Below are 17,571 nucleotides of genomic sequence, written 5' to 3' on the forward strand. Positions count from 1 at the left end.
TTAAAAGATACTTATTTGGGTAGAGTGGCCACCTGTGGCCTAGCGCTCCCCCTTTTTGCTGCTCATAACTCGGGATCTTGACAACCAGCGAAATCTGCAGTCTTTTATTGCCCGCCCCTTGAGCTGCTTAAGCCGCGCCCCGCAGTTCTGGCGCTAAGTTCGGGCCAATAAAATTGCCCTCCAAGGACCACAGGAGGGAAAGGAAGCTACGAGCCAATGACAGGCCAGTTATAACCGCATAGGGTGGGGGGGAGTCTTTTAGTGGTTCCTTTGGACCAATGAGGAGCAGATTAAGTGCCTAAGCGCGGAACAGAGTCCAGCTTCCGGAAACACATGACCAGTGAGCAGAAGCAGGCTAACCCCACCTTCTGGCTTGGAGGTAGCGCGATGGGCTACGCTTCCAATGGCTCGTAGAACCTCTAGTCACGTGCAGTTTTTGCAGGCCCAGCGGCATCCGGCAGGTCATGTGACACTTGACGTTAGCGCTCCGTTCCCCAATGGAAAAGAAGAGCTGTCTTCACAGGACCAGGAATTGGTTTATCCCCACTAATAATAGCATGGCGGGGGCGGGGGCAGCCTATCACGTGCTGCGGGACGGAACGGGGCGGGCTGCTGGTTGCGGGGTGAGACGGGCGTGCGGCGCGCAGGCGCTCTGGGGACCAGGTAGCGGCGGCGGCGGTGGCTGCGGTGGCTGCGGTGACGGCAGCGGTCCCATCCCTGGCCGGAGCGGGAGGTGGCGGTGGCGGCCATGGCGGCAGATGGAGAGCGTTCCCCGCTGCTCTCCGAGCCCATCGACGGTGGCGCCGGCGGCAACGGTTTAGTGGGGCCGGGCGGGAGTGGGGCTGGGCCTGGGGGAGGCCTGACCCCCTCCGCACCACCGTACGGAGCCGGTAAACATGCCCCGCCCCAGGGTAAGCCCGGGAGGGTCCGAGGTGTTCCCGCGGGTGCTCTGCTGGGCAGGAGGGGGCGGGGCCAAGGGCGGAGGCGGGACCCAAGCGTCAGGTGCAAGGCTGCTGCACCTGTGACGGGGTGGGCTGTCTCTCCGCCATCGCGGGCAGCGCTCAGGAACTGCCGGGGGTTCTCGGAAAGCAAAGGGAAGCGCCGAACAATCTTTCTTGGTCAGAAAGACTAAGGACCAGAAGGAGTTCCCTGGCACCATAGACCATCAGTGGGAATGTTTGCAAGTGATCCCAGCCCTACTCTTTATCTGCTTCCTCTCCAGCATTTCCCCCGTTCCCGGAAGGGCACCCAGCTGTGTTGCCTGGGGAAGACCCACCCCCCTACTCACCCCTGACCAGCCCTGATAGTGGAAGTGCCCCCATGATCACCTGCCGAGTCTGTCAGTCTCTTATCAACGTGGAGGGCAAGATGCATCAGCATGTAGTCAAATGTGGTGTCTGCAATGAAGCCACTGTGAGTTCTACTTATCTTCAAAAATGGGCCCTGTTTCCTGCTCCTCTTTTTGATCTCTTGATTTTAAACGCCGACTTTCAGGTGTTCCCCAAGTGTTCTACATGAAACTCAGGTTTCAGTTCAAGAATCTCAGATATCCGTTTCCCCAGAAGCCACACACCAAAGTTAATGTTTACCATTGGTCACTTTTATACTTACTCTGGATATTAAATCTAGTTCTCATTAGCAAATCTCATGATATATGCCTTTCTTTCACTTCTTCCTGATTAGGACCTTATCTCTGAGTTCTCCTCAGAAGGTGTTTTGGGAGGGAATTGGAAAGGACCGGGATCTGAGGTTTGCTTGCTGACATCCTCATTATTTTATAGCCTATCAAGAATGCACCCCCAGGGAAAAAATATGTTCGCTGCCCTTGTAATTGTCTCCTTATCTGCAAAGTGACTTCCCAGCGGATTGCCTGCCCTCGGCCCTATTGGTAAGAGGCATCAGGTGGGGAGGGGCATAAGTGGGGAAAACTGGAAAGCCAAAGAAGGATAAATGTTTATAGAGAATATAAGTGTGTTGGAGTTTATTTAGGAGAAAACGTTAAGGATTGTTGTGCCTCAAAATGTTACAGCCATCTATCTCATCTCTTGATAAGATTGGGAGGAAATGGTGTCCTTTAGGAGAATGGAGAGCCTTGGGGACTGGGAGGATTATTCCTGAGGTGAAAGAACTGAAGACCTGACATTTAAGCAGTGTGTTTCTTCAAGGATTCTCTGTGGTGGAGAAGAGGGATAGAGCCCCTCTGCAGAGAAGTAGAGGAGCTTGATAAGAGAGGCAGGGAGTGGGGAGTGTGAAGGAGGAATTAAAATCCTTAGGATTAAAAATGTTTTAAATGTAGTCTTTTTCTCCTATACAGCAAAAGAATCATAAACTTGGGGCCTGTGCATCCAGGACCTCTGAGTCCAGAACCACAACCTGTGGGTGTCAGGGTTATCTGTGGACATTGCAAGAATACTTTTCTGGTGAGGAGGGGCATTGGGGAGCCCAGGGGAAAAACTAGGAATAATTCTATTTCTCTGAGTAATAATATGAATCCTGAAAAGGTGTGCTTCCTGCCCTCCCCCCCACCCAGGGTTCTCAGTGAGTATGACCCTGCTTCTATCATTAATTGGCTTCTCCCTTTTTCTTTCTCTGTAGTGGACAGAGTTCACAGACCGAACCTTGGCACGTTGCCCTCATTGCAGGAAAGTGTAAGTGATTAGGGAGTGGCATCATTTAGCTGGTAATACAGTAATGTGTGGAGTAAAAACTACAGGAACATCACAAGCATCCACTCCTGTTTGCCTCCCCACAGGTCATCTATTGGGCGCAGATATCCACGAAAGAGATGTATCTGCTGTTTCTTGCTTGGCTTGCTTTTGGCAGTCACTGCCACTGGCCTTGCTGTGAGTAACCTTGACTCAACCCTTTTCATTCTTCCTGATTACCTCCTCCTCAGCCTTATCTCCATAGGCTGGGAGATTTGGGAAATACCTACCCTAAAAAAAGGTGAAGTGCGGTGGTTAAGTGCTTGACTGCTAACCGAAAAGTCAGTGGTTCAAACCCACTGGCTGCTCCATGGGAGAAGGATGGGGCAATCAGCTTCTGTAAAAGATTACAGCCTTAGAAACCCTATGAGGCAGTTCTGCTGTGTCCTACGGTCACTGTGAGTCAGAATTGACTCAAGGGCAGTGGTTTGGGTTTTAAAGAAAGGTGAAAGAAACTGAGGACTGTTTGCTTAAGTTTTCTTTTAAGGCATAGATGAGCTAATATTGAAGGTAGCTGATAAACAGTCTTCATTGTTACTGTAGAAGTAAAAAAATAGCCATTCTCTCTCTCTAAAAAGGACAGGACAGTGGAGAAGGGGCTTATATTAAGATTTGCTATTAAGAAGGCTGGAAACCCTGGTGGCGTAGTGGTTAAGAGCTATGGCTGCTAACCAGAAGGTTGGCAGTTCGAATCTACCAGCTGCTCCTTGGAAACCCTATGGGGCAGTTCTACTTTGTCCTGTAGGGTCACTATGAATTGGAATTGACTTGATGGCAATGGGTTTGGGTTTTTTATTAGGAAGCCTGGCTCAGTTGTGAGACATAAAGAAAAACTGACAGGTGTCTGTCTGGGATGGTATGAATATGTTCCTGCCTAGGGGAAGGAAAGTGAGCAGCTTGACCTTTAAAAAGGTCCCTGAAGGTAGTTACAGGTGGATAGGGAATTGGGACAGAAGCTTGAGTTCTGTGTCACTATTACCAGGGCTCCTGGGAAGTGGTAGGAGATCAACACTAACCCCATCTTTTTTTGCTTTTTCCTCACCTTCTTCAGTTTGGCACATGGAAGCACGCACGGCAATATGGAGGTATCTATGCAGCCTGGGCATTTGTCATCCTGCTGGCTGTGCTGTGTTTGGGCCGGGCCCTGTATTGGGCCTGTATGAAGGTCAGCCACCCTGCCCAGAACTTCTCCTGAGCTCCACCATGATACACAGACTGTACCTGGCCCCTCCCTGGTGGGGACAGTGACACTACAAAGGGAGTTGGGGTAAAGGGCTCCCTGGGCTTTCATAAGAGAAGCCAAGCAGCTGCCTTCCTTTTCCCAGGGGAGAGGTAGGAAGGAACCAGGCCCTCACGTAGGTTTGGAGGGGTAAATAAGACCACCGGTGGCCATCTGCTCTCCTCCAGGGGTTGCTGTGTTTAAGGGTGAAGTAGGCACAGTGTTGCCCCTAAACCTGGGCTCTAAAAGACGGTTCTAGCCTTGGCCTTCCCATATGTTCCCTGAGAGCCATTCCTGTCCTTTAAACATTCCAGGGCAGGGGTGGGGCAGGGTAGCCCTGGGGGTTTCCCTCCCTTTTGTGCACCATTAGGACCTTGCCGCTGCTATTGCACTTCACCAGGGGCTGGCTCTGGCCTCAGTACCCTCAGTCTCCTCTCCCCACATTCCGTGTCCTGTGGGGGTGGGGTCAGCCGCTGCTCTGTACAGATTCACAGGAACTGATGTATATATAACTATTTAATGTGGGGGTATGTTCCCCTAGTCCTGTATTTCCCTTAATTCCTCCTTCCAACCTTCTTAACCCCAGTTGCAGTTATTTGTCTGGGCTGGATAGGGTTGCTGTGTCTTAGGGGAGGTCAGGGATTCATCTATGCTTGTAAATAAATAAGGTCATGACTCTATTCTTTTCCATTTGTTAACTTGTATGTATGAAAAGACAGGGAAGAAGGGAATTTGTAGTCCCACCAAGGAGTAGATAAAACATAGACAGCAAGGCTGAAACTATGGATTTTTATTTTCACAAGGACAGTAGCTTTTGTTTAATGTAAAAACAAAAAACTCACAAAACAAAAATGTTGGGCTTAAAAGTTCAAGATAGAAACCGAAATCTGTCAGTAGGAGCATGTTTGGAGAATTACTATAGTTTTAGAAGGCATATACTGCACAGATTCCTCAAAAGAAATTTTTGAAGAAGAAAGGCTAGTTTGGGGGTCTCATTTTCCAGACTCAAAGTGATTTTTGGGAGGTGTCACAGAGCTAGGAGTAGGGTGATAGGACAGTGATCACTGCCTAAGGCCTTGGAACGGATCTTGCTGTCACACAACACCGGTAACAGAGACTGAGACAACAAAAAATAATCAAGGCGCCAGCCAACATTCTTGGATCGAGCATTCATCATGTAGGTCCAAAAGGTATAGGCGTAGGCTGTATCGGGATAGAGGTGCCGGAAGCTGTCAGCCAGTGGCACAGCCTGCAACAATTCCCCAAAGCCTTGCCGCTCTTGTGGAGTAAAGCCAGCATTCTTTTTGTTTCCCTTGGGGTTGCGAAGGTCAATCTCTTCATGAGCCACATTGAGGTCCCCACATAGCACAAGAGGCTTGCGCGAAGCCAGATCCTTCAGGAATTTGCGAAAGGCTTCGTCCCACCGCTGCCGGTACTCTAGCCGCACCAGACCCCGGCCTGCATTAGGTACATAAACTGTTACCAGCACAAATGCATCAAATTCAGCTACAATCACCCGGCCTTCCTGATCGTGTTCCTCCTCACCTACAGAAAAGATAAAAGACTATCAGCAGAAAGAACTACAAAAGAAAAAGCAAAGAATGAAGGAATCGAGTTGGGGCAGGAAAAGGGTATTAGCAATTGGTTTGGAAGGGCTCAGGCATGAGGGATCAATAGTGTCTCACCAATGCCGTAAGAGACTTTGAGTGGGCACTGGCGGGAGAGTAGGCCCACACCACTGTACCCTTCCTTGTCAGAAGGAGCTGACCAGTACTGATGAGACAGTCCAGGCAAATCTTGAAGTTCAGCTGGTAGTTTTTTATCTGAACATTTCGTTTCTTGGAGGCACAGAATATCTGGGGCTTCTTCCTTTACCCACTGGGAGTGAAAAATAGAAAGTCTTACCAATTCAGACATTTGTTTAACCTCTATATGGTAAATACTAGAAATTCACAGGAGAGCCTTTGTGCACAAGGAGTTCAACAGTCTAGCAGAACAGTATTTAAACAAGTATAAAACAACGTTAAGTGTTCTAACAATAACAACTAAAGCAGAAAGATGAGAAGGGTCTTGAGTGCTCCACCATAAAAAAATTTTTTTTTATAAATACGCAGTGGATAGTTAAGATTTCTAAACACTAGTTAATTGGAATGAAGGATATATTGGAGATATAACGAAGAAAAGTCCAGTAAAGAGATTTTTGAAACACTGGGAAAGAAATGAGGACATAAGACAACGGCAGTGGAACTGAGAGAATGGCTGTTTAACACACACAACTAGCAAGTCTTTGTGAAGTTCCCCTTGTACCTCTTCCACAAGATAATTACAGACAAGGGAAAATAAAAACTGCATCCTACGGACTGAAAAGGTAATTTCACCTCCCCTCCTTGAATTCCACTCACATCTAAACCTTTCTTCTTAATCCAGGCTCGAAGCCCATCCACGTTCCAGGAGCAGATTTTAAGTGTGGCAGATTTGCCACTAGGTGAGGTTGTCCGATCTGGGGGGTCCTCATATAGGACTGTACCCTCTCCTGTTGCCTCTTTTTCGTTTTTCTTTGCTGCCGCCTTACTCTTCTTGGCTTCTGGCTCTACAAAATTAATAATACACAGTGATAAAAGCTGGTGGTTTCCCACCCTTTACATGGAGTTAACCATATGCCCGAGAACCTGCGACTTCATCACATAAAACCTGCAAAAACAAGACTCAGTCCATACTTCCCCTTCCTTCATCGAGAACATTGATTGAAAGCACCCCCACCGCAGCCCCCAGAAAAGGGGCTCATTTTATTTTCCTACCGGTCTTGGGCTCTTTCCCATCTTCTGCCACAGCTCCCTTTTTCCCACGCTTCGGCATCCCTGCAACGAACGCCCTTAGGCACTTGTTCCACGTCGCCAACCGAAGCAAGATTTTTACGGCGTTGCCTACGGACGCAAAGAAATCGTGAAGGTAGCTAAGGCTGGAAAGGAGAAGACTCTTCCCTGAAGCATCCCCATACCAGATCTCGCTTCTAACCGCATTATCTCTGAACCTTTTCCCTGCCTCGGTGCATGATAGGCCCTTCAGCCCCACACCCACTGGACTAGATTCTTCTATCGTGCTTTGGCCGTTCCTCGCGATACCTGCCCTCCCGCCAATCGAGGACCTTAATAATGGGCCCGGATTCAACCTCGTCGGTCAGACCTCCAGAAAAATCCCTCTATGGGCAGAAGAACAGCACCCCCATATCCGACCTGCTCGAGCTCCAGCCTGAGCCTCCTTCCCCGGGCACAAAGAATGGAGCCGCTGTGCCCCCACGTGGGTAACTGGCGTGGTCACGTGATCCTAGGCACGCGGCGCGTGGCCTAAGAATGCGGGTGATTGGACTGTCCATCACCACGTGACGGGGAAGCCCGTCCTTCCCGCTTGGCTCAACTTCTCCGGGGGACGGAAGGTCTTAATCCTCCGTTCTGGGGCTGTTTATGTTTGTGCCAGAGGCATAACTCATCCTGCGCCCCTGACCGAAGATCCCAACGCTGTGCAAGAGGGAAAAACATCGGTAGAGAAGGCTGAACTGGACCACGGGGGTAATATGGGTAGCGGATAGGAATGTAAGGGGCAGATGCCAGCTCAGTATGCCTGGCAGTTAGGAGGACATATCTCTGAAGGGGCCTTCACAGGTCGCCGTGACGAGGGGGGCGTGCGAGCGTCTCGGGCGTTCCCTTCCGGGTTCTCTGGGTGTGTGCTGCTGCTGGTTGCTGTCTAGCAGCCGCGGGCTAGCTGTCTTCCTTTTCAGCCCGGATTCTGCGGCTGAGCACGGACTGGTGAGGAGCTCCATAGGTCGCGTTTTCTTTCAGGCTCGGCCATGCCGGCGGTGCTAGGTTTCGAAGGCAGCGCCAACAAGATTGGCGTGGGAGTAGTGCGGGATGGCAGGGTGTTGGCGAACCCGCGGCGGACTTACGTCACCCCTCCGGGCACAGGTAAGTGAGTAGCGGGCTTGCAGTTTACGGCGCGCTTCACCACACTGTCACCCTCTATCTTCCTAAACATGAGTGAAGTGAGGTGCATTATCCCGTTTTACAGTTTTTGATCGGAAGCTCACTGATATTATGTGACAGTGTTAAGGTCACAAGGCTGGTGGATAGAAGAGTCAGCAGGCACTCAGACCTGGATCTTCAGGATTCTCTTAGCTTTTGTTGAGCGTCTTTTACTTGCCAAGCATTGGCTGGCTGCTGGACAGAAAAATAGATGTCGTAAGCCTGTTGTGGAGGCGGGTATAAATATATTTATACTATAAACAGTATCAGAGATGCAATCGAAATAGTTTAGAATCAGAATAGAGTGAGAGATCAGAGTGGAAAGACCCAGCTGAGACGTCAGATGGCTTTGTAATGTTCATATTCAGTGTCCATGTTGTTGGACTTCTTTACTGTTAAAATGAGGATGATCATTGGTTCTTGAAAATTAAATAAAAATAGGAAACACATTACAACTTTTATCAAATTTTGTTTTTAAACTATTATATTTCACCTACCCTCCCTTAATACACCTGCACACTCAGGAGAGAGCATCTGACACGTGTGTACCTGAAAAACTATATATGTATATTTAGCATTCACTTTTCTAGGTACTCGGACACCGGGAGTACAAAAATAAAGATAGCCAATGCTTTGAGGTACTCATGGAATTATAATTAGTAGGTTTTCTTATTTAGCAATAATTGTTACATGTTAAGTGTTGTGTATAAACATGTACTGGGTTATATAGGGTCACAAATAAATATCACTAAAGGGTATGGGGTAGGTATGACTTAAATTGAGTCCTGAGGCTAAGTTGGTTATGAAGAAGGACATTTCTGAGAGCTGAACAGCCTGTATCTCAAACAACCAACCAAACCTATTGTCATCAGATTGCTTCTGATTTATAGTGACTCTATAGGAGCTACCCCCATAGGGTTTCCAAATCTGTAATCTTTACAGAAGCAGGCTGCCACGTCTTTCTCCTGCGGAGTGGCTGGTGGGTTCAAACCGTCAACCTTTCTGTTAGCAGCCGAGCCCTTTAACCACTGTGCAGCCAGGGCTCCTTAACAGCCTATATGGAGACTGGAAATTATGAAAGGGAATATGTGAAAGCCTAGAAGACAGGATATTTCAGGAGACAAGGATTCTTCCTACAATACTTTTTCTCTTTTACCTACCATTGCTACAAAAAAAAAATCCTATGACCTCTGACCTGTGTCCATCTCCTAGGATTCCTCCCAGGTGATACAGCCCGGCACCACCGAGCTGTTATCCTGGACCTGCTGCAGGAGGCACTAACAGAGGCTGGACTGACTTCCCAGGAGATTGATTGTGTTGCCTACACCAAAGGTATGGCTGGGAGAGTGGTCAACAATGGAGAAATATACTTAAAGCCTGGCTAGGTCAAAATAGCCTACACCTCACCTCAGCCATCACCACCACTCCTACCCAACCTCTCACATCCCTATTTCTCCCAGTCTCTGTAGGATTTTAATTCCCATTTCTATTCCCCTAGGTCCTGGCATGGGTGCCCCACTGGTTTCTGTGGCTGTTGTTGCCCGTACTGTGGCCCAGCTGTGGAATAAGCCATTGCTGGGTGTGAACCACTGTATAGGCCACATTGAGATGGGCCGCCTCATCACTGGAGCCATCAGCCCAACTGTGCTCTATGTCAGCGGAGGAAATACTCAGGTATAGAGAATACACCACTCATACCTTTTTAATTTCTGAGGTGCCATACCAGCAATTTATGTGTTCTGCATGGGTGGCGGGAACTGCAAGAACAAAGCCGGATTCATCTGAGCCTAAAATGTTAGACATCAGAAAACCCACAACAGAGTTGGTAACATTGCAGACTTGGGCAGGACGCAGTATTGGGTGACTTTTATATACGTAAAGATTAGGAATCTCCAGTTTAGAAAATGAAGGATTGGTAAAGATTGAAGCCTTCAAAACAATGGAAGGTTTTTTTTTTTAATATCTTGAAGCTTATTTTTTCTATAAAACTTAATAACTAAGACTAAGGAGGACTACTCAATGTTTATTATTGGTGGTAAACATATAGAATTTGTTACTCCAGAAGTGTGAAAATATAAAAACTTTAAAAAGCAGTTTATAAATGGTAAAGGTATTACGTTCCTAGGTGAAACCAGAGTTGTTTGGGATACCTTACAAGACCTTTTGAGGCTGGGATCAGAGGACTCCAGTCTTCCTTTCCCACAGAACACCTGATGGAGTTTTTATCAGGGATAGTTCAGCGTCGTCCTCAGCTTTTGAAAGGGTTATGTTCTAAAACTTCATTTTGTGAAATAATTATTAAAGATGAGGAACACATATTCATGGAAATGATGTGGGAACTTCAGGAGGTAGAGGGCAAGGAGCTAATTGGAGCTGGAAGGATAACATAAAAGGAGTTTGGGGTACAGAAAGTAACAGTGGAGGCTGCAAGGGTTGATGAGGACAATCAGAGATGGAGTTTTCTCTTCTTCCTTTATGAAGCTTGCCTAGTTATAAAAAACAAGATTGAGTGGAGAGGAGTGAGTAACAGAAGTAGAAAGGCAGGATTTTTTTCTGCTCCTTTGTCACCAGCCTTTTGGTAGCTGAAATCTATTGACAGCAGCGTAAGATGTACATCAGAAAGGAAGGAAATGCGTAGCAACTTCAGCAAAGGAAGAGGACTTTTTATGGTCCCTAGGAAGCCCTCACTGTGGGAAGGGTGGAGCAGATGTGTCAGTGGGTGATAATATGTTCTGTGCTAGAAGCTAGTCACATACGAAGAATGGACATAAGTCAGTTGCCACTGCTGAGTTGAGTGAGTCGTTAGTCTGGCCCAATATAGGATTTTGATTTTTTCAGCTGTGCCTCTTCCCGTGTTTCCAAATACCTTGTTAGTATAATCTACAAGGGCGCTTGTTCCGTGCCTCTAAGCAGGAAAACCTGTTCCCTAGTCCACATTGTCAGACTGCTTCTAAGCAACGTATCGGGGGCCTCCAAGCTAGAAAAATGTATATAAAGTGACAATTTGCTTCTGGCCCAACCTAGAATATTTTCTGTAAGTTAGGAATTTGTTCTAGGAATCCTCAGGGTATATGGGCTGCTTCTCAGATAAGAGCTATAGAAAATTACCCATTCAGGATTTGATAAAACACTTTTCTTGATTTCTTATCAGAAAGTTCAGTGGCCATGTTGATCCTCTGCTGTGTTCTTCCCCAAAGCCAAATACTCGTCTTTACAGACTTGAGGTTTCATGGACATCCTCACCACCCTTAGGTGATTGCGTACTCAGAACATCGTTACCGCATCTTTGGGGAAACCATCGATATTGCAGTGGGTAATTGTCTGGATCGCTTTGCTCGAGTGCTGAAGGTGAGCCATTGGGGCTACAGAGAATATAAGATGTGATTGAATTTCTGGGGAGCCATGGAAATGGAGGGAGGAACTGGTAAATATTATGGTTCCTGGATATCTGACCTCATGCTTTCATTCACTTCTTTCCTGTTTTTCTCTCTGCCAGATTTCCAATGACCCAAGTCCAGGCTACAACATTGAACAGATGGCAAAGCGGTGAGGGAACATAAGATGGAGGAAGGCTGACTGGTGGGGCTTTAGGAGGTTCTTTGTATGTGTATTAATGAGGATTGGGAGGGGCTTTGGAGGGGGAGCAGCCAGCTGACTATAGGCTTAGTGTTTCATATAATTACTCCCACATAGAGGCAAGAAGCTAGTTGAGCTGCCATACACTGTAAAGGGGATGGATGTCTCATTCTCAGGGATCCTGTCTTTCATTGAGGTAAGTGTGGGAGAGGTGAGGAGATGGGGACACTTTCGTGCTTCTTTAAGGAAACATACCTGTTTTGCTCACCATTGTATTTCCAGTATATGGCATACTGTGGTTCATATCAGATGCTCAATAAATTCATTTAGCAAATAACTTATTGAGCATCTTCTATGTGCCAAGCGCTGTTCTAGGCAATAGAGATATAGCATGGGGCAAAACAAAAATTTCTCTCTGCTTGGAGGCATAGAGGATAAAGAAATAATAAATTCAAAAAAGAGAGAGGAAAAAAAATATGAAGTGTCAGATGGTGATAATTGCTGTGGAGAGAAATAAAGCAGGGTAAGGGGGAGTGTCAGGGCAGGCACTCAAGAAATAATTATTGAATTTTGAATGAATGCTGCCTTCTCTATAGTTCAGTGCCAGTGAAGGGCAAAATGTAGTATGGGATGTAGTGGTGACTTGAATTGTGGTGAAACAAGGTGATCCTCTATTAATTTTTCATCTCATGTAACCCCAACACCAGTATTTTCCCACCCCTGTTAATTATAGGATGCAGCCCAGCGGATGCTAGCCACAGGCGAGTGTACTCCTGAGGATCTGTGTTTCTCCTTGCAGGTAATGGAGTAAAAAGTTGGGACAGAAGATTAGGACTGGAGGAGTTTTTATATGGTAGAGCAGAACTAAGTTGGGATGGCCCTCTGGTGTTTTCATAATATTTGTTCTTCATAGGAAACTGTGTTTGCAATGCTGGTAGAAATCACAGAGCGAGCCATGGCACATTGCGGCTCCCAGGAGGCCCTCATCGTGGGAGGTGTAGGATGTATGTGTCATCTAATAATGTTTCTCTTTTCCTGCTCTTGGGCACTGTGTAGCTTTTTCCTGATATTCTAAATCTCTAAGGGCTTGGGGAAATCAGTAGTTTCATTTCTTATCCTGTTCTTCCCAACTCTTGCCCCCCAAGCCCATACTTCATTTTTCTAAGTAACTACACGTGAGGTGTATAGCTAGGCCACGTAGAAGTGTCTAAAACTAAGCTAACCTTGTCGCCTCTCACTGCACGTAGGTAATATTAGGCTACAGGAGATGATGGAAACAATGTGTCAGGAACGTGGAGCCAGGCTTTTTGCCACCGATGAGAGGTAAGGCCTTTTCTCAAACTTGATTTCATTTTCTCTTTTCCCATCACTCTGATTTTCTACTATTAGATCCCAAATTTCACATCTCTTTTTTTTTTCAGATTCTGTATTGATAATGGAGCCATGATAGCCCAGGCTGGCTGGGAGATGTTCCAGGCTGGACACAGGACCCACCTAAGTGACTCTGGAGTCACACAAAGGTGAGGGATTATATGGGAGATACGCCAGAATCAGCAGGGAAGAGGGTTCAGGATCATGAGAGCAGAGAAGAATAGATGATGCTAATGGGATAACCCATCACCAGAGTTTTCCTATTCTTCCACAGGTATCGGACAGACGAAGTAGAAGTGACCTGGAGGGACTAACAAGATTAACAAGATCAGAGTAGATAGTGCCCTAAGTGGAGCCCAAGGGCCTTAATCTTTATCCTGATGTAGGAATCCTAGGAAGGCTCTGGATTTCCCTCTCCCTTCATTCAAACTTTAAAATGACTCAATAATAAAGTATTTTTTGTTTTGTATGTTGGTAATTGGCTTGGGTTGTTCAGGACCAATATAGAACTGTATAAATTCTTGTTGATGGGGTGAATGATTAAGAAGGCAGGGGTCAGAGCAGAGCCCTGGCTGACTACAGGTAGCCTTGGAGGCTGCTGCTCAAGAGACAAGATTGAAGGGAAATCATAGATGATACTCTAGTAATCCTTTAATAATAGTATTGTCATACCATTGATAGTCTCAGGGCCTGTGTTAAGAGCTTTACATTCATTCTGTCATTTAAGTTTTTTGAAGTAGGTACTCAGGACTTCCTTCAAAATAGCCTGAAGCCGGGTCTAATTTTGTACTAATTTATAACTCAGGAGTAAAACTGCTCCTCCTCCACTCCACATACCTCCATTTGAGTCTTTTGATAATCAAAGAACACCACATCATTAACAGATATGAGGGGTGGGGAGAAATGGTGAAAGAATGGGGGGCGGGGATGCTACCTTTTTGTAACTACTATTAGTGTGACTGATGAATGCTTCTTGCTCGTTTAATCACCTATACCCTAGCCCCTTGGGAAGGCAGAAGCCAGGGCTCCAGGTCATTGTATGCAGAAAGTAAGAGTGGAAGGCCTTACCAGTGGTGGCAGAGATGCCCAGGTAGGAAAGTGTGGTCCACTTGATGGCAAGGAGAGTCCCCTTGGGGATAGCTGTAAGAGAGTGCTGGTAACAAAAGTTAGGCTATGAGTGGGGAAAGGGAGGGGAGACAGTATATTTGTTCTCCATGCCTGGACATTCTTCTCACCTTGAAGTCCCCAGAGATACTGGCCCCAGCAAGGACCCAGTGGCCACAGCAAGAAGATGGAAAACATACCAAAGAGATTGCCCTCTGTACCACGCCATTGTAGAACCATATATTTCAAGAAAATGCTTTCTATGTGAAAGACATATGAGATGGGGTTTTGAGGAGGCTTTCCTTCAACCAGCCAGGATCCTTACCCCACTACTCAGTTTCAGGTCACTGTGAGTCAGAATTGGCAACAGGTTTGCCCAGTTTAGTGTCAGTGGCTTGGGTTACACTGGGAAGAATAAGGAAGTTTTGTAAATTAGCTAGTCCAGAGACTTACAGAACTATGAATGGTTTTATGGTCAACTTGCAAATGAACATGCAGAATCAGAAGTCAAGGAGTCTTTTCTGAGGAGGTTTGTGCTAAGGAGGTAGGTCCCTTGCTCCAAGGGGAGGTGATATTCTAAGGCATTCCTCCCTTTAATACATTTCTCAGCCAGCTTTCCACTGTCTTGCCTTGTTACCCAAGGAAGCCAGTTGCTTGTTGGCTGGGGTTTGTGGGGAGGAGTGTCCTCAGCAGGTAGTTGATAAAAGAAAGGCTCTGGAAGAAGATAATTTGGGCCTGGAATACCGTGGATAATGAAGGGAAAAATATGAGTGGAAGCAGAGGAGTAACTACTACTGCGCCTTCTCACTCTCCTTGTTCCATCCTAACTTGCCTCAATCTCCTGATTTCCTTTTCCCGTAAGAATTTTGGCCAAATGGGTGTCCTTTTCCTTCTTGCCTCAAACTGCAAAGTGTTCCTTCCCATGCCAGAGGAGGTGAATCTCAAGACTGTAAATATCTAGCAGCAAGAAGCAGGGCATCTTCTCTGGTACATGGGATTGCTGTGAGTACTAGATGGCTGCTGGGAAAAAAAAGTGTTCCCCCATGACCTTTTCTAGTGTTTATCCCATAGGTTCTCAGAGTAAGTCCTTCCCATTGAAGAATTGAGGTGTGGAGTCTCTCCCAACAAAGCCCTCTAATTTCAGCTCTTTTCCAGGTGGTTCCCCTCAACTCTTGGTCCTTGGGAATCTACTCCACTAGCTCCTTCCCCCATTTTTAGCCTGGCTCTCTCAGGTGGCAGCTGCTTTTATGCATACATGCACACACCATCCCTCATCATCCCACACTGCAGTTCTCTGTTCTCACCACCATCCCTTCAGTGTCCTCATCGTCACCTCCATCCCTCCAACCCCCTTCCCCACTGCCTACCTTAGACTCCCACTCCATGCTGGTCAGCGCCAGGCCCAGAAGGATGGTCACGGTCACCACACCGACCACCCCCACAACTCCCACCACGCTCAAACCCATTTTCCTGATCCGTGTTTAACAGCTGCACACCATGCTCCTGGAAGGGCAGGACGCAGAGGTAGGAGGTTGTAGAGTCAGTGTTTATCGGCAGATTGATGTCTGTCGGATTCTTAAAACTACTTCCTGGGCTGGAGTCACAGAGGACAAAGGATTGGGTGGGGTGATCAGGAAAACGAGCAGACTTGAGAAGGAGGACATCAGAGGAGGAGGCGATGGGTATTACCCAGAGCACGTCTGAGAGGGTCTCCCCACAGCTCACAGTCTGCGTATCTACGGCAGCACTGGTGACAGCAGGTATCATCCCTAGGGAACCATGGAACTCCAGACCCAAGCTGCATGAGATGAGGAAGTACATGCTGTCTGAGAGGAGAGAAAAGAGGAGCTAGTATGTGGTCAGCAATTCCAGACAGGACTGGGAATCCTTGGAGCTAATCAGATCCTGACAGACTCACCAGCTTTGACTCTGCTGTAGGTGGGGATGGCAAAAATAGGCCAGTGATGGTGGTGATAGAGGCTGAGAGCAGGATAATGAGCCATGTGAGAGCTGGAGTGGGGACGGGAGTAGGGGCTCATTTAATTCATTTAGGCCCATCTCCCACCCCTCCCCTACTGCCCAGGAGAGCCCTCAGCGTATACCTGTGCCACTCTGAGCGGTCGGTGATCCAAGGTATCCTCAAGTAGAGGTTAACGCCCTAGGTGTTGAGCATGCAACAGGATGCATCTGGGGAGCAGAGTGGTAAGGGAGCAGCAGCGATCTTCAGTGGGAACCCATTTCCCCCTTCCCAAGTCCCCTCCTCCATTCTTGAGATTTTACCCTCTGAATCTACTCTGGAGTAAAGTTCTCTCTTGCTGGCCTGCATCCCCAACCTTTGGGAACCCCGAGCTCCAGTTATCATGATTTCCATGACCCAGCCAAAGCCAGTGCACTGGGGCCTTGCCCGGCCTCGCCCCTGAATTCTCTGAATCATCTTTCTGGAGTGCAGCTCTGCGAAGCCTCGCTATTCCCTGGCTAAGATTCCACAGATGCGGCAGATGCCAAGACCCTTCTCCAACCAACGAGTTAGCAGCTGATAGGCCTGGAAGTCCAATGGAGGGAGGGCAGTCCTAGGGCTTTAATGGAGGGTAGGTGGTGGCCCAGGACGGCAAGTATTATCCATCCTTCGGAGACTCACTGCCAGGCATGGGTCTAACCATGATCGAGCCACGCAACGCCTCCTGAGACACGTGACTGCAGTGGAGCTGTCTGGGACCATAGAGCTGGCATAGAACTCACGATGGGGGCCACTGTCCTTGTCCTTGGGGGGGGGGAGGTGGAGAGCCAGGACTTCTTAATGGGGTTCCTCCTCTGCCTGGTGGGGGCTCAAGGTGCTGGTTGCATTGTCTTGCTGCAGGGAGGCCATGCCAGGTGTCTGAATGGTCTGGGCTGGGAGAGAGGGTGCAGAGGCTGGTCACTTTGCCCCATTCCACCAGACAGGACAACCTGTGGCTGCGAAAAACAAAGAACATTTCCTGGGCTGGTCATCGCAGCCACCAGCTTGCTCTCTCCATCAAACCATTTTGGGGAGTGCAGCCCATGGGCTGAGCACAGCCAGGGTAGTGCTAACCCGCAGAATGCGACCTTTGGTTGGCCGGGGTACCCAGGAAGCAACTGGGCCGCAGGGGAATCTCTGGGAGCCAGAGGGGGTATTGTGCCAGGCAACCCACTTTCCCACCCCTCATTCGCGTAAGCCCTAGCCCTCTCATCTGAATCGTACAGGACAGTCATGCCTGGCTCCCCTGAAGTCGGCTTGTCTGCTCAGTCTATCCGGTCTGGTCCAGTCTTTTTGTAAGCCAGGGAGTTCACCCCCAACAGCCCATGGCCTGTCCTACTTTCTTGGGAGAGGGGAGGGGAAGGGCGTCTCTGCCCCCGCTTCCCAAATCTCTTTCTTAAGAAGACACACGGAACTGTGGCACAGAGCGAATGCCAGCTTTCGGGGCTTCATCCTAGGACCCGATCTCAGGACGCAGAAGTGGGTATTATCCTGGCCAAGGGTATAGCTACTGGCGCCCCTCCACAAACAGTCTGACTACTTGTGCACCCCCAGCCCATCCAGTCCAAGACTCCACTCCCGTTA

General features: G+C 47.9%; 3 protein-coding genes across 4 annotated transcripts; 2 read left to right on the forward strand and 1 right to left on the reverse strand.

Annotated features, from left to right (window-relative positions):
• The first annotated feature begins 623 nt into the window (after window positions 1-623).
• On the forward strand, window positions 624-4,580 carry PIP4P1 (phosphatidylinositol-4,5-bisphosphate 4-phosphatase 1). The gene is made up of 7 exons (XM_004390000.3): window positions 624-911; window positions 1,223-1,413; window positions 1,782-1,888; window positions 2,315-2,420; window positions 2,596-2,648; window positions 2,753-2,843; window positions 3,757-4,580. Exons 1-7 carry the CDS (start codon window positions 749-751, stop codon window positions 3,898-3,900), a joined length of 855 nt encoding a protein of 284 aa, XP_004390057.1. The 5' UTR covers window positions 624-748; the 3' UTR covers window positions 3,901-4,580.
• Window positions 4,581-4,699: 119 nt separating this feature from the next.
• Window positions 4,700-7,222, reverse strand: APEX1 (apurinic/apyrimidinic endodeoxyribonuclease 1). The gene is made up of 5 exons (XM_004390002.2): window positions 7,158-7,222; window positions 6,723-6,848; window positions 6,327-6,514; window positions 5,610-5,802; window positions 4,700-5,469 (listed from the first exon to the last, which is right to left on the reverse strand). The coding sequence occupies exons 2-5, from the start codon at window positions 6,778-6,780 to the stop codon at window positions 4,952-4,954; spliced, it is 957 nt and encodes a 318-aa protein (XP_004390059.1). The 5' UTR covers window positions 6,781-6,848; window positions 7,158-7,222; the 3' UTR covers window positions 4,700-4,951.
• A 108-nt stretch (window positions 7,223-7,330) lies between these two features.
• OSGEP (O-sialoglycoprotein endopeptidase) lies at window positions 7,331-13,766 on the forward strand. Of its 2 annotated transcripts, XM_004390003.2 has the most exons (12): window positions 7,331-7,490; window positions 7,761-7,883; window positions 9,153-9,272; window positions 9,439-9,614; window positions 11,193-11,288; window positions 11,437-11,486; window positions 11,634-11,712; window positions 12,250-12,315; window positions 12,430-12,520; window positions 12,764-12,839; window positions 12,938-13,036; window positions 13,162-13,766. In XM_004390003.2, the coding sequence occupies exons 2-12, from the start codon at window positions 7,769-7,771 to the stop codon at window positions 13,199-13,201; spliced, it is 1,008 nt and encodes a 335-aa protein (XP_004390060.1). In that variant the 5' UTR covers window positions 7,331-7,490; window positions 7,761-7,768; the 3' UTR covers window positions 13,202-13,766. The 2 variants fall into 2 exon arrangements, with proteins under 2 accessions (XP_004390060.1, XP_023580748.1); XM_023724980.1 differs by lacking the exons at window positions 7,331-7,490; window positions 12,250-12,315 and having other exon boundaries at window positions 7,570-7,883.
• Window positions 13,767-17,571: the final 3,805 nt, after the last annotated feature.

The sequence above is a fragment of the Trichechus manatus genome, unplaced genomic scaffold, assembly GCF_000243295.1.
Source record: "Trichechus manatus latirostris isolate Lorelei unplaced genomic scaffold, TriManLat1.0 scaffold00273, whole genome shotgun sequence".
NCBI lineage: Eukaryota > Metazoa > Chordata > Mammalia > Sirenia > Trichechidae > Trichechus > Trichechus manatus.

Excerpts from the sequence above, each read along its gene's own strand:
- PIP4P1 (XM_004390000.3), top strand. The coding sequence starts at position 749 with ATGGCGGCAGATGGAGAGCGTTCCCCGCTGCTCTCCGAGCCCATCGAC. Across the intron at positions 912-1,222 it reads TAAACATGCCCCGCCCCAGG|CATTTCCCCCGTTCCCGGAA; the intron begins GTAAGCCCGGGA and ends CTTCCTCTCCAG. Across the intron at positions 2,421-2,595 it reads ATTGCAAGAATACTTTTCTG|TGGACAGAGTTCACAGACCG; the intron begins GTGAGGAGGGGC and ends CTTTCTCTGTAG.
- APEX1 (XM_004390002.2), bottom strand. The coding sequence starts at position 6,780 with ATGCCGAAGCGTGGGAAAAAGGGAGCTGTGGCAGAAGATGGGAAAGAG. Across the intron at positions 6,515-6,722 it reads TGGGAAAGAGCCCAAGACCG|AGCCAGAAGCCAAGAAGAGT; the intron begins GTAGGAAAATAA and ends TTAATTTTGTAG. Across the intron at positions 5,803-6,326 it reads TTAAGAAGAAAGGTTTAGAT|TGGGTAAAGGAAGAAGCCCC; the intron begins GTGAGTGGAATT and ends TTTCACTCCCAG.
- OSGEP (XM_004390003.2), top strand. The coding sequence starts at position 7,769 with ATGCCGGCGGTGCTAGGTTTCGAAGGCAGCGCCAACAAGATTGGCGTG. Across the intron at positions 9,615-11,192 it reads TCAGCGGAGGAAATACTCAG|GTGATTGCGTACTCAGAACA; the intron begins GTATAGAGAATA and ends CACCACCCTTAG. Across the intron at positions 11,289-11,436 it reads GCTTTGCTCGAGTGCTGAAG|ATTTCCAATGACCCAAGTCC; the intron begins GTGAGCCATTGG and ends TCTCTCTGCCAG.